Genomic DNA, 15,744 nt, shown 5'->3' with positions numbered 1-15,744 from the left:
TCCTCGGCATACACATCACAGACAAACTGAATTGGTCCACTCACACAGACAGCATCGTGAAGAAGGCGCAGCAGCGCCTCTTCAACCTCAGGAGGCTGAAGAAATTCGGCTTGTCACCAAAAGCACTCACAAACTTCTACAGATGCACAATCGAGAGCATCCTGGCAGGCTGTATCACCGCCTGGTACGGCAACTGCTCCGCCCTCAACCGTAAGGCTCTCCAGAGGGTAGTGAGGTCTGCACAACGCATCACCGGGGCAAACTACCTGCCCTCCAGGACACCTACACCACCCGATGTTACAGGAAGGCCATAAAGATCATCAAGGACATCAACCACCCGAGCCACTGCCTGTTCACCCCACTATCATCCAGAAGGCGAGGTCAGTACAGGTGCATCAAAGCTGGGACCGAGAGACTGAAAAACAGCTTCTATCTCAAGGCCATCAGACTGTTAAACAGCCACCACTAACATTGAGTGGCTGCTGCCAACACACTGACACTGACTCAACTCCAGCCACTTTAATAATGGGAATTGATGGGAAATTATGTAAATATAATCGACTACATCCTTATGTAATACATGTATCACTAGCCACTTTAACTAAGCCACTTTGTTTACATACTCATCTCATATGTATATACTGTACTCGATACCATCTACTGTATCTTGCCTATGCTGCTCTGTACCATCACTCATTCATATATCCTTATGTACATATTCTTTATCCCCTTACACTGTGTATAAGACAGTAGTTTAGGAATTGTTAGTTAGATTACTTGTTGGTTATTACTGCATTGTCGGAACTAGAAGCATAAGCATTTCGCTACACTCGCATTAATATCTGCTAACCATGTGTATGTGACAAATAAAATTTGATTTGATTTGATTTTAACTAAGGAATCATGTTTCATCTGTAACCATGGAATCACGTTTAATCTGTAACTAAGAACTAAGGAATCATGTAGGAATCATGTTTAATCTGTAACTAAGGAATCAAAGAACACAGAATACTAGAGTTGAACTTGACTTTGCTTTTTCCAGATGTTTACCCCATGAGGCCCCCTAAACAGAACAATGGGAGAAGATCTCACTAATACAAAGCCATAGCAAGGTCCCATGGTTCCTGTAAGAATAGTGTGTTTCTTAGGAAGATGGGCAGTTTTGCAGCTATTACTGGCTAGTTACAGTTTTCAGAATTCAACAGAAATCTTCAGATTATTTATCCGTGAATTCCACTCCTCCTCTTCTCAAGGCGTTCCGTCCAATGCGCGCTCCCGGGTTGGCTCAGGGGTTGTAACCGACTAACGGAATTAGAACATTGACAGAGCTCCGGTTTCATCCATCTTCTGAAGTTCAGTACGGAGGTTCGGGTTGGAGACGGTTTGGGGTGATTTGGGTTTGAAAGTTTAGTGTTAACCGAATAAACAGCCATGGAGGCTCGTGGAGTTCTCTCCGTTCTGTGCGTCGGTGCGATGTTTGCCGTGGCGCTCGCACAGCAGACCGACAGACCCAAGTTCTGGGGTGAGTTAATAAAGTTAATGTTTCTAGATATAAAAAAACAGACTTATGTTCCGGGTTGACCAGTATTATCTGTCTGTGTATGTTATGTCATTAAGACGGACCCAAGCAAGCTCTTTGGGGTTGAGAAACAAGTTAAAAGCCACAGAGAGAGAAAACGGGGTATCTGTGTCTTGGCCAGATGTTTAGATGGAAGTTAGCTATAGCCTATGTCAGAGCTAAAGCAGGTTTAGTAAGATATACGATGCTAAAATCATAGCTAATGCCTGGCATAAACTAGCTGGTCTGGTCGTTGGTCCTGTTGTAGGTAGGCTACTGTCTACCTAGCTATCACAGCTGCAGATGCTTAGAGAGGGAGTTGTCCTATGCACAGATCTAGGATCAGCGAACCCTCCCACATCCTAACCTACCACTAGGGTGTCTGGGGATTGAAACTGGCTTTAGATCAGTGTTAGGGGCCACTTAATTGCTAATCAATCAATCATTAAATCTTTCAACCAATCAATCAATGTTGCTTTTTGAAATGGAAACCATAGGAAAGTCAATGAAGATTTAACATGTAGGACTTGCCTATGATCAATGTTCACTGAGGCTGTACCCGCTAAGTGACAGTTATAACAGTGGTTAACTGTGATCACTGAGGCTGTACCCGCTAAGTGACAGTTTTAACAGTGGTTTACTGTGATCACTGAGGCTGTACCCGCTAAGTTACAGTTATAACAGTGACCAAGTAGGCAACTGTGGCTATTTGATCATAATGTAGGTCTACCAGAGTGGCCTACCATCAAAAACCATGGAGAAAAATGGATCCCATAACATGTTAACATGGAAATAGCTGTTCTGTCATTCAGCCTACAGTAGCAACCAATGTGAGGTGTTCAATGTAGGCCTACATTCCATGAGACTTTTGAGGAAAATCATGAAGGGCTTGAGTGCTCTGATTGGTTATGGCGCACCAGTCTGTGTAGAGTACAGGCTTGAGTCATGCCTGTCAATGCAGTATTCCAATGTGCTCTGCCTACAACAACATTTCTTGCACAGTTCAACTCAAATCAAATCAAAGTTTATTTCTCACCTGCGCCAAATACAACAGGTGTAGACCTTACAGTGAAATGCTGAATACAACAGGTGTAGTAGACCTCACAGTGAAATGCTGAATACAACAGGTGTAGTAGACCTTACAGTGAAATGCTGAATACAACAGGTGTAGTAGACCTCACAGTGAAATGCTGAATACAACAGGTGTAGTAGACCTTACAGTGAAATGCTGAATACAACAGGTGTAGTAGACCTCACAGTGAAATGCTTACTTATAGGCTCTAACCAGTAGTGCAAAAAAAGGTATAAGTTGAACAATAGGTAGGTACAAAAATAAAAACAACAGTAAAAAGACAGGCTTTATACAGTAGCGAGGCGACATACAGTAGCGAGGCTACATACAGACACCGGTTAGTCAGGCTGATTGCGGTAGTATGTGCATGTAGATATGGTTAAAGTGATTATGGATACAGTGGGGCAAAAAGTATTTAGTCAGCCACCAATTGTGCAAGTTCTCCCACTTAAAAAGATGAGAGAGGCCTGTAATTGTCATCATACGTACACTTCAACTATGACAGACAAAATGAGAAAAAAAACAGAAAATCACATTGTAGGATTTTTAATGAATTTATTTGCAAATTATGGTGGAAAATAAGTATTTGGTCACCTACAAACAAGCAAGATTTCTGGCTCTCACAGACCTGTAACTTCTTCTTTAAGAGGCTCCTCTGTCCTCCACTAGTTACCTGTATTAATGGCACGTGTTTGATCTTGTTATCAAAGACACCTGTCCACAACCTCAAATAGTCACTAAGACCAAAGAGCTGTCAAAGGACACCAGAAACAAATTTGTAGACCGGCATCAGGCTGGGAAGACTGAATCTGCAATAGGTAAGCAGCTTGGTTTGAAGAAATCAACTGTAGGAGCAATTATTAGGAAATGGAAGACATACAAGTACACTGATAATCTCCTCGATCTGGGGCTCCACGCAAGATCTCACCCTGTGGGGTCTAAATGATCACAAGAACGGTGAGCAAAAATCCCAGAACCACACGGGGGACCTAGTGAATGACCTGCAGAGACCTGGGACCAAAGTAGGAAAGTCTACCATCAGTAACACACTACGCCGCCAGGGACTCAAATCCTGCAGTGCCAGACGTGTCCCCCTGCTTAAGCCAGTACATGTCCAGGCCCGTCTGAAGTTTGCTAGAGAGCATTTGGATGATCCAGAAGAAGATTGGGAGAATGTCATATGGTCAGATGACACCAAAATATAACTTTTGGTAAAAACTCAACTTGTCGGGTTTGGAGGACAAAGAATGCTGAGTTGCATCCAAAGAACACCATACCTACTGTGAAGCATGGGGGTGGAAACATCATGCTTTGGGGCTGTTTTTATGCAAAGGGACCAGGACGACTGATCCGTGTAAAGCAATGAATGAATGGGGCCATGTATCGTGAGATTTTGAGTGAAATCCTCCTTCCATCAGCAAGGGCATTGAAGATGAAACGTGGCTGGGTCTTTCAGCATGACAATGATCCCAAACACACCGCCCGCGCAATGAAGGAGTGGCTTCGTAAGAAGCATTTCAAGGTCCTGGAGTGGCCTAGCCAGTCTCCAGATCTCAACCCCAAATAATGGGGATGATGGCCCTGTCTGGTGTTTGGAGAATGTCTTGTGTATCTTGCTAATTTAAGAAAAATCTTTGTCTAATCCGGGATGAGTGATCGCTGTCATGATATCCAGAAGCTCTTTGTCTAATCCGAAGTGAGTGATCGCTGTCCTGATATCCAGAAGCTCTTTGTCTAATCCGAAGTGAGTGATCGCTGTCCTGATATCCAGAAGCTCTTTGTCTAATCCGAGGTGAGTGATCGCTGTCTTGATATCTAGAAACTCTTTGTCTAATCCGAGTTGAGTGATCGCTGTCCTGATATCCAGAAGCTCTTTGTCTAATCCGAGGTGAGTGATCTCTGTCCTGATATCCAGAAGCTCTTTGTCTAATCCGAGGTGAGTGATCTCTGTCCTGATATCCAGAAGCTCTTTGTCTAATCCGAGGTGAGTGATCGCTGTCCTGATAGCCAGAAGCTCTTTTTTTGCCGTAAGATTCGGTTGCAGAAACATTATATACAAAATAGGTTACAAATAACGCGAAGAAATCACACAATAGCACAATTGGTTGGATGCCCTTTAAAACTGCAGCCATTTCTTCTAGCGCCATTTTTGCATACTAAGTCTTGCATAGTTTGTTTTGTTTCGGTATGTTACATTGAAAGTGGATAATATTGCAATGATTCGATTCCAATTCCCACAGTAGAGCGAAACGTTGATAGTGTTAACTCAGGGGGAAAACTAGCAAAATGAGTGAAGCTCAATCTCGTGCTTCTCTGCACTGGCTGATATTTCTTCTGCAGTCCAGCGCCCGCGCGCATCTTAGAGGGAACATGACTATGACATCACACTGTGATTGATTTAATTGGTTCTATAAAACATCATTATACAACAGTTTTTTACTTTGTCTTTATTTTAGCTTTTTTGTAAATGTAAGACATTTTAAGCCAGTTTCGTCACATTTGGTTGCAGAGGTGGGGTTTTCACAAGGACTACTTCCCATTGAATGAGTGACGATGTGACAATGTAAAGATGTGACAATGACGATGTGACAATGTGACGGTAACGATGTGATGTTAACGATGCGAAGATGACGATGTGATATATGACGATTGTGACGATGTGACATTAACGATATGACAATGTTACGATGATGATGTGATGATGTACAGTGCATTCAGAAAGTATTCAGACCCCTTGACATTTTCCACATTTTTTTTCGTTACAGCGATATTCTAAAATTGATTCAATTGTTTTTTTCCTCATAAATCTACACACAATACCCCATATTCAGACTCTTTACTCAGTTCTTTGCTGAAGCATCTTTGGCAGCGATTACAGCCTCGAGTCTTCTTGGGTATTACGCTACAAGCTTGGCACACCTGTATCTGGTCTCTTCAGAGATGCTCGATCGGATTCAAGTCCGGTCTCTGGCTGGGCCATTCAAGGACATTCAGAGACTTGTCCTGAAGCCACTCCTGTATTGTCTTGGCTGTGTACTTAGTGTCATTGTCCTGTTGGAAGGTGAACCTTCACCCCAGTCTGAAGTCCTGAGCGCTCTGGAGCAGGTTTTCATCAAGGATCTCTCTGTACTTTGATCTGTTCATCTTTCCCTCGATCCTGATTAGTCTCCCAGTCCCTGCCGCTGAAAAACATCCCCACAGCATGTTTCTGCCACCACCATGCTTCACCGTAGGAATGGTGCCAGGTTTCCACCAGACGTGATAATTGGCGTTCAGGCCAAAGAGTTCAACCTTGGTTTCACCAGACCAGATAATCTTCTTTCTCATGGTCTGAGAGTCCTTTCGGTGCCTTTTGGCAAACTCCAAGCGGGCTGTCATGTGCCTTTTACTGAGTGGCTTCCGTCTGGCCACTCTACCATAAAGGCCTGATTGGTGGAGAGCTGCAGAGATAGTTGTCCTTCTGCAAGGTTCCACAGAGGAACTGACCATTGTTCTTTGTGACCCCTCTGACCAAGGCCCTTCTCCCCGATTGCTCGGTTTGGCCAGACGTCCAGCTCTAGGAAGAGTCTTGGTGGTTCCACACTTCTTCCATTTAAGAATGATGGAGGCCACTGTGTTCTTGGGGACCTTCAATGCTGCAGAAATGTTTTGGTGCCCTTCCCCAGATCTGTGCCTCGACACAATCCTGTCTCAGAGCTATATGGATAATTCCTTTGACCTCATGGCTTGGTTTTTGCTCCGATATGTACTGTCAAGTGTGGGACCTTTTATAGACAGGTGTGTGCCTTTCCAAATCATGTCCAATCAATTGAATTCACCTCCAATCAAGTTGTAGAAACATCTCATGGATGATCAATGGAAACAGGATGCACCTGAGCTCAATTTTAAGTCTCATAGCAAAGGGTCTGAATACTATGTAAATAGGTATTTCAGTTTTTTATTTTTATTTGCAAGAATGTCTAAAAACCTGTTTTCTCTTTGTCATTATGGGGTATTGTGTGTAGATTGATGAGCAAAAACATTTATTGAATCCATTTTAGAATAAGTCTGTAATGCAACAAAATGTGGATAAAGGGGAAGGGGTCTGAATACTCTCTGAATGCTCTGTAAACATAAACACATGGGGTCTGAATACTCTCTGAATGCTCTGTAAACATCAACACATGGGGTCTGAATACTCTCTGAATGCGCTGTAAACATAAACACATGGGGGGAATACTCTCTGAATGCTCTGTAAACATCAACACATGGGGTCTGAATCTCTGAATGCTCTGTAAACATCAACACATGGGGTCTGAATACTCTCTGAATGCTCTGTAAACATCAACACATGGGGTCTGAATACTCTCTGAATGCTCTGTAAACATCAACACATGGGGTCTGAATACTCTCTGAATGCTCTGTAAACATCAACACATGGGGTCTGAATACTCTCTGAATGCTCTGTAAACATCAACACATGGGGTCTGAATACTCTCTGAATGCTCTGTAAACATCAACACATGGGGTCTGAATACTCTCTGAATGCTCTGTAAACATCAACACATGGGGTCTGAATACTCTCTGAATGCTCTGTAAACATCAACACATGGGGTCTGAATACTCTCTGAATGCTCTGTAAACATCAACACATGGGGTCTGAATACTCTCTGAATGCTCTGTAAACATCAACACATGGGGTCTGAATACTCTCTGAATGCTCTGTAAACATCAACACATGGGGTCTGAATACTCTCTGAATGTGCTGTAAACATAAACACATGGGGTCTGAATACTCTCTGAATGCACTGTAAACATCAACACATGGGGTCTGAATACTCTCTGAATGCTCTGTAAACATCAACACATGGGGTCTGAATACTCTCTGAATGCGCTGTAAACATAAACACATGGGGTCTGAATACTCTCTGAATGCACTGTAAACATCAACACATGGGGTCTGAATACTCTCTGAATGCGCTGTAAACATCAACACATGGGGTCTGAATACTCTCTGAATGCTCTGTAAACATCAACACATGGGGTCTGAATACTCTCTGAATGCTCTGTAAACATCAACACATGGGGTCTGAATACTCTCTGAATGCTCTGTAAACATCAACACATGGGGTCTGAATACTCTCTGAATGCGCTGTAAACATAAACACATGGGGTCTGAATACTCTCTGAATGCTCTGTAAACATCAACACATGGGGTCTGAATACTCTCTGAATGCTCTGTAAACATCAACACATGGGGTCTGAATACTCTCTGAATGCGCTGTAAACATAAACACATGGGGTCTGAATACTCTCTGAATGCTCTGTTTACTGTTTCTGTTCTATGTGTATACAGATATGTCATGTGTTCATGTTTCCGTGTGTGTGTGTGTGTGTGTGTGTGTGTGTGTGTGTGTGTGTGTGTGTGTGTGTGTGTGTGTTCAGAGTGTCCGGTGGACCTGTTCTTTGTTCTGGACACGTCTGAGAGTGTTGCTCTGAGGGCCAAACCTCCCAACTTCTACATTGACCAGATCAAGAGCTTTACTGAACGCTTCATCATGGAGCTCAAGGAGATGTAAGATACACACACAGGAACGCTTCCTCATGGAGCTCAGAGATGAAAGACACACACCCCCCACACACACACAGGATGTAACACACACCCTGGCTGTCCATTACAGAACAGTACTTTATGGTTGTCTCATGGCTGTGCTGCTTAAGGCCCAGGATCCCCTCACGTGGAAATAGTTCAGCTAGTCAGTGTTGTTGCTGTGGTAATGTGAAAGCTCTTAGTCAAGTCATCAGTTCACCAGAATAAGACCCTAGAGAGTTACTGGAAGGGAGCATGAAGATCTCCATGCCTTTTCCTCACCCTGGGAAGTTCATCATCACTTATTTCATCTGTGGCCTTTAAAAACGGTTTTCAGAGTCGTAGTGTGAGGACCACACACACCATAGCATCTCATGACTCCAAGTTTACTTCCATTTGACGGTTACTGTATTGCACAAAAATATAGACGAAACATGTTTCATGAGAGGAAATAAAAATCCCATAAATGTTCCATATGCAACAAAAAACGGTGTTTCTCCTCGAACCACTCACTGACATCTGACTTTCTGAATCCGTCTATCTATGTCCCCTATCTGTGTCCCCTCATCTATCAGCCCACAGACTGAATCCGTTATACTCCATCTGTCTGTGTCCCCTCATCTATAAGCCCACAGAGTGAATCCGTTATACTCCATCTGTCTGTGTCCCCTCATCTATCAGCCCACAGAGTGAATCCGTTATACTCCATCTGTCTGTGTCCCCTCATCTATCAGCCCACAGACTGAATCCGTTATACTCCATCTATCAGCCCACAGAGTGAATCCGTTATACTCCATCTATCAGCCCACAGACTGAATCCGTTATACTCCATCTATCAGCCCACAGACTGAATCCGTTATACTCCATCTATCAGCCCACAGAGTGAATCCGTTATACTCCATCTATCATCCCACAGACTGAATCCGTTATACTCCATCTGTCTGTGTCCCCTCATCTATCAGCCCACAGACTGAATCCGTTATACTCCATCTATCTGTGTCCCCTCATCTATCAGCCCACAGACTGAATCCGTTATACTCCATCTGTCTGTGTCCCCTCATCTATCAGCCCACAGAGTGATGTTCATCTGACACCCTTATTGATAATATTTGTACAAATTCTTTGAGTAATGTGGCTAATGCAGGTAGGCATTTCTGACCACTTTCCAACCTTCCACTTCTCTTTGGCAGCTGGAAATCAACAGATGGGAATGATTAGTAGCATTAAATGTAGAATATTTAACTATTTAAGTAATTGTGAGCGCTTTAAAATGTTGATTGGGGATATTTCATGGGAAAATGTTTATAATCAGGCTGATGTAGAGACTGCTTACCAGACTTTTCCTCACATCTTTCAATTCTGTATTTCACCATTATTTTCCCTTAGTTAAAACACGTAGAAGAGCAGCTGAAGGGTTCAGGAAACCGTGGTTTACAACCAGTCTCAAAAAATACTTAACAGTTGTATAAAATGTTTCTCACCAATCCCTCTCCACTGAATTCTGCCAATTACAAAAAGTATAAGAACAAATTTACTCACTTACATCAGATATCCCCAAAAATATATTTTACTAACACATTCCCAGAATTCTTAAATAATTTAAAGCCAACTTGGAAAATCATCAATCAACTTTTGAATAAGAAAAAGGCATCTACAACTATCTCATCTCAATGTATCTCATCTACAACTATCTCATCTCTATGTATCTCATCTCTATGTATCTCATCTACAACTATCTCATCTCTATGTATCTCATCTCTATGTATCTCATCTACAACTATCTCATCTCTATGTATCTCATCTACAACTATCTCATCTCAATGTATCTCATCTACAACTATCTCATCTCTATGTATCTCATCTCTATGTATCTCATCTCTATGTATCTCATCTACAACTATCTCATCTCAATGTATGTCATCTACAACTATCTTATCTCTATGTATCTCATCTACAACTATCTCATCTCTATGTATCTCATCTCTATGTATCTCATCTACAACTATCTCATCTACAACTATCTCATCTCTATGTATCTCATCTCGAACTATCTCATCTCTATGTATCTCATCTACAACTATCTCATCTCGATGTATCTCATCTACAACTATCTCATCTCAATGTATCTCATCTCTGTGTATCTCATCTACAGCTATCTCATCTCTATGTATCTCATCTCTATGTATCTCATCTACAACTATCTCATCTACAACTATCTCATCTCGATGTATCTCATCTACAACTATCTCATCTCAATGTATCTCATCTCTGTGTATCTCATCTACAGCTATCTCATCTCTATGTATCTCATCTCTATGTATCTCATCTACAACTATCTCATCTACAACTATCTCATCTCGATGTATCTCATCTACAACTATCTCATCTCAATGTATCTCATCTCTGTGTATCTCATCTACAGCTATCTCATCTCTATGTATCTCATCTCTATGTATCTCATCTACAACTATCTCATCTACAACTATCTCATCTCAATGTATCTCATCTACAACGATCTCATCTCTATGTATCTCATCTCTATGTATCTCATCTACAACTATCTCATCTCAATGTATCTCATCTACAACGATCTCATCTCTATGTATCTCATCTACAACTATCTCATCTCAATGTATCTCATCTACAACTATCTCATCTCTATGTATCTCATCTCGAACTATCTCATCTCTATGTATCTCATCTACAACGATCTCATCTCTATGTATCTCATCTACAACTATCTCATCTCAATGTATCTCATCTCTATGTATCTCATCTACAACTATCTCATCTACAACTATCTCATCTCAATGTATCTCATCTCTATGTATCTCATCTCGATGTATCTCATCTACAACTATCTCATCTCTATGTATCTCATCTCTATGTATCTCATCTCGATGTATCTCATCTACAACTATCTCATCTCAATGTATCTCATCTCTGTGTATCTCATCTACAACTATCTCATCTACAACTATCTCATCTCAATGTATCTCATCTACAACGATCTCATCTCTATGTATCTCATCTCTATGTATCTCATCTACAACTATCTCATCTCAATGTATCTCATCTACAACTATCTCATCTCTATGTATCTCATCTAAATGTATCTCATCTACAACTATCTCATCTCTATGTATCTCATCTACAACTATCTCATCTCTATGGATCTCATCTACAACTATATCATCTCTATGTATCTCATCTAAAACTATCTCATCTCAATGTTTCTCATCTACAACTATCTCATCTCTATGTATCTCATCTAGAACTATCTCATCTCAATGTGTTTATGAAAATGGCTGTGCATCTACCAGGGCCAAGATGTCCTGTGGTGTGTCACAGTGTTCAATACCAGTCTAGTTTTTATAGCAGAGGGTTAGTGGTGAGGGTTTTACCAGTCTAGTGTTTATAGTGGAGGGTAAGGGTTAGTGGTGAGGGTTTTACCAGACTAGTTTTTATAGTGGAGGGTTAGTGGTGAGGGTTTAACCAGTCTAGTGTTGTTAGTGGTGAGGGTTTAACCAGTCTAGTGTTTATACTGGAGGGTTAGTGGTGAGGGTCTAACCAGTCTAGTGTTTATAGTGGAGGGTAAGGGTTAGTGGTGAGGGTTTAACCAGTCTAGTGTTTATAGTGGAGGGTTAGTGGTGAGGGTTTAACCAGTCTAGTGTTTATAGTGGAGGGTAAGGGTTAGTGGTGAGGGTTTTACCAGTCTAGTTTTTATAGTGGAGGGTTAGTGGTGAGTGTTTAACCAGTCTAGTGTTTATAGTGGAGGGCAAGGGTTAGTGGTGAGGGTTTAACCAGTCTAATTTTTATAGTGGAGGGTTAGTGGTGAGGGTTTTACCAGTCTAGTTTTTATAGTGGAGGGTTAGTGGTGAGGGTTTAACCAGTCTAGTTTTTATAGTGGAGGGTAAGGGTTAGTGGTCTAGTTTTTATAGTGGAAGGTTAGTGGTGAGGGTTTTACCAGTCTAGTGTTTATAGTGGAGGGCAAGGGTTAGTGGTGAGGGTTTAACCAGTCTAGTTTTTATAGTGGAGGGTTAGTGGTGAGGGTTTTTTACCAGTCTAGTTTTTATAGTGGAGGGTTAGTGGTGAGGGTTTAACCAGTCTAGTTTTTATAGTGGAGGGTAAGGGTTAGTGGTGAGGGTTTTACCAGTCTAGTGTTTATAGTGGAGGGTTAGTGGTGAGGATTTAACCAGTCTAGTGTTTATAGTGGAGGGTTAGTGGTGAGGGTTTAACCAGTCTAGTTTTTATAGTGGAGGGTTAGTGGTGAGGGTTTTACCAGTCTAGTTTTTATAGTGGAGGGTTGGTGGTGAGGGTTTAACCAGTCTAGTTTTTATAGTGGAGGGTTAGTGGTGAGGGTTTTACCAGTCTAGTGTTTATAGTGGAGGGCAAGGGTTAGTGGTGAGGGTTTAACCAGTCTAGTTTTTATAGTGGAGGGTTAGTGGTGAGGTTTTATATATAATAAATAATAATAATAATATATCCCATTTAGCAGACGCTTTTGTCCAAAGCGACTTACAAGTCGGCTGGGGCCACTACTTTTTACATATGGGTGGCCCCAGCGGGAATCGAACCCACGACGCTTGGCGTTGCAAGCGCCATGCTCTACCGACTGAGCCACACAGGATCTTTTACCAGTCTAGTTTTTATAGTGGAGGGTTAGTGGTGAGGGTTTTACCAGTCTAGTTTTTATAGCAGAGGGTTAGTGGTGAGGTTTAACCAGTCTAGTGTTTATAGTGGAGGGTAAGGGTTAGTGGTGAGGGTTTTACCAGTCTAGTTTTTATAGTGGAGGGTTAGTGGTGAGGGTTTAACCAGTCTAGTGTTTATAGTGGAGGGTAAGGGTTAGTGGTGAGGGTTTTACCAGTCTAGTTTTTATAGTGGAGGGTTAGTGGTGAGGGTGTAACCAGTCTAGTTTTTATAGTGGAGGGTTAGTGGTGAGGGTTTTACCAGTCTAGTTTTTATAGTGGAGGGTTAGTGGTGAGGGTGTAACCAGTCTAGTTTTTATAGTGGAGGGTTAGTGGTGAGGGTTTTACCAGTCTAGTTTTTATAGTGGAGGGTTAGTGGTGAGGGTTTAACCAGTCTAGTTTTTATAGTGGAGGGTAAGGGTTAGTGGTGAGGGTTTTACCAGTCTAGTGTTTATAGTGGAGGGTTAGTGGTGAGGGTTTAACCAGTCTAGTGTTTATAGTGGAGGGTTAGTGGTGAGGGTTTAACCAGTCTAGTTTTTATAGTGGAGGGTTAGTGGTGAGGGTTTTACCAGTCTAGTTTTTATAGTGGAGGGTTAGTGGTGAGGGTGTAACCAGTCTAGTGTTTATAGTGGAGGGTTAGTGGTGAGGGTGTAACCAGTCTAGTTTTTATAGTGGAGGGTTAGTGGTGAGGGTTTAACCAGTCTAGTGTTTATAGTGGAGGGTTAGTGGTGAGGGTTTTACCAGTCTAGTGTTTATAGTGGGGGGTTAGTGGTGAGTGTTTTACCAGTCTAGTTTTTATAGTGGAGGGTTAGTGGTGAGGGTTTAACCAGTCTAGTTTTTATAGTGGAGGGTTAGTGGTGAGGGTTTTACCAATCTAGTGTTTATAGTGGAGGGTTAGCGGGAGGGTTTTACCAATCTAGTTTTTATAGTGGAGGGTTAGTGGTGAGGGTTTTACCAGTCTAGTTTTTATAGTGGAGGGTTAGTGGTGAGGGTTTAACCAGTCTAGTTTTTATAGTGGAGGGTAAGGGTTAGTGGTGAGGGTTTTACCAGTCTAGTGTTTATAGTGGAGGGTTAGTGGTGAGGGTTTTACCAGTCTAGTGTTTATAGTGGAGGGTTAGTGGTGAGGGTTTTACCAGTCTAGTTTTTATAGTGGAGGGTTAGTGTTGAGGGTTTAACCAGTCTAGTTTTTATAGTGGAGGGTAAGGGTTAGTGGTGAGGGTTTTACCAGTCTAGTGTTTATAGTGGAGGGTTAGTGGTGAGGTGGTACTGTATATTAGTGGTGTTTTTCATATCAGCCCTTTTGGGCTTCCAACCTCACCTGCACACCGTCTTTACCTGTTTTTATCTGTTTTGTCTTTCACTTATTTTCTTTGGTGTGAATAAATAAAACATAAATAAATCAACAACAACAAAAATACTGACTGGTTTTCTGATCCACACCCCTACTTATGTTTTGAAGGTATCTGTGACAAACAGATGCATATCTGTTATTCCCACTCATGTGAAATCCATAGATTAGGGCCTAAAAGATTTATTTCAATTGACTGATATCCTTATATGATCTGTAACTCAGTAAAATATTGTTGCATGTTGCGTTTATATTTTTTTCAGTGTTCAATATATCAATATTTAACGCATAAAAGGTGTTTCCAGCGCCATTTCCAGCATAAATAATTTTACAGGCACACAGAATTCCACCATGTCGACAGAGACATTATCGGTCAACATTTCTAACATTTTTCCAAAACTTCCTGTTTCCATCCCAGCTGTCGTGACTTTTAAATTTTTTTTATAAGGTATGACTTTTTCACATAAAAACTGTTGATGGTAACGTGGTTAGTGATGTGATATAACTTTTCTCTGTGTGTGTTGTTGTTGCTAGGCGCCACCCATGTGACCGGTCCCTGACATGGAACTCTGGAGCGCTGCACTACTCTGATGAGATCATCTTAGTGCGCCAGCTGAGTGACATCGCCACCGAGCGCCAGGCGCTCATCAGTGACATCAAGGGCATCAGCTACATCGGCAAGGGAACACACACTGACTGTGCCATCAAGAGAGGCATCGCTGAGCTGCTCATAGGTAATACACACATGCACGTCATTAGAAAGGCTCAACAGGATGTCTCCCTCATTCCTCTCTGACCACACCCCTTAACTGTCCCCTGGCCCTGCCCATTAATCACAATTTTCCTGCCTTTCCTCATCTGAATACCAGTCTAACGGTTTCTCTATTGTACCTGTCTAATGGTTTCTCTATAGTACCTGTCTAATGGTGTCTCTATAGTACCTGTCTAATGGTTTCTCTATAATACCTGTCTAATGGTTTCTCTATAGTACCTGTCTAATGGTGTCTCTATAGTACCTGTCTAATGGTTTCTCTATAGTATCTGTCTAATGGTTTCTCTATAGTACCTGTCTAGTGGTTTCTCTATAGTACCTGTCTAATGGTTTCTCTATAGTACCTGTCTAATGGTGTCTCTATAGTATCTGTCTAGTTATTTCTCTATAGTACCTGTCTAATGGTTTCTCTATAGTACCTGTCTAGTGGTTTCTCTATAGTACCTGTCTAGTGGTTTCTCTATAGTACCTGTCTAATGGTTTCTCTATAATACCTGTCTAATGGTGTCTCTATAGTATCTGTCTAGTTATTTCTCTATAGTACCTGTCTAGTGGTTTCTCTATAGTACCTGTCTAATGGTTTCTCTATAGTACCTGTCTAATGGTTTCTCTATAGTACCTGTCTAATGGTGTCTCTATAGTACCTGTCTAATGGTTTCTCTATAGTACCTGTCTAATGGTTTCTCTATAGTACCTGTCTAATGGTTTCTCTATAGTACCTGTCTAATGGTGTCTCT

The 15,744-nt window shown here is 41.7% G+C and overlaps 1 protein-coding gene across 1 annotated transcript; it reads left to right on the top strand.

Moving 5' to 3' along the window:
- The first annotated feature begins 1,248 nt into the window (after positions 1–1,248).
- LOC135518526 (collagen alpha-1(VI) chain-like) lies at positions 1,249–15,159 on the top strand. Its single transcript, XM_064943701.1, has 4 exons — positions 1,249–1,522; positions 8,055–8,184; positions 14,770–14,969; positions 15,149–15,159. Exons 1-4 carry the CDS (start codon positions 1,432–1,434, stop codon positions 15,157–15,159), a joined length of 432 nt encoding a protein of 143 aa, XP_064799773.1. The 5' UTR covers positions 1,249–1,431.
- The last annotated feature ends 585 nt before the right edge of the window (positions 15,160–15,744 follow it).

This window comes from Oncorhynchus masou, chromosome 3, assembly GCF_036934945.1.
Source record: "Oncorhynchus masou masou isolate Uvic2021 chromosome 3, UVic_Omas_1.1, whole genome shotgun sequence".
Lineage (NCBI taxonomy): Eukaryota > Metazoa > Chordata > Actinopteri > Salmoniformes > Salmonidae > Oncorhynchus > Oncorhynchus masou.
This window is presented reverse-complemented; position numbering and strand designations above follow the sequence as displayed.

Bases quoted from the DNA above. Each gene is read 5' to 3' on its own strand.
- LOC135518526 (XM_064943701.1), top strand. From the start codon at position 1,432: ATGGAGGCTCGTGGAGTTCTCTCCGTTCTGTGCGTCGGTGCGATGTTT. The intron at 1,523-8,054 runs GTGAGTTAATAA...GTGTGTGTTCAG, and splicing joins CGACAGACCCAAGTTCTGGG to AGTGTCCGGTGGACCTGTTC. The intron at 8,185-14,769 runs GTAAGATACACA...TGTTGTTGCTAG, and splicing joins ATCATGGAGCTCAAGGAGAT to GCGCCACCCATGTGACCGGT.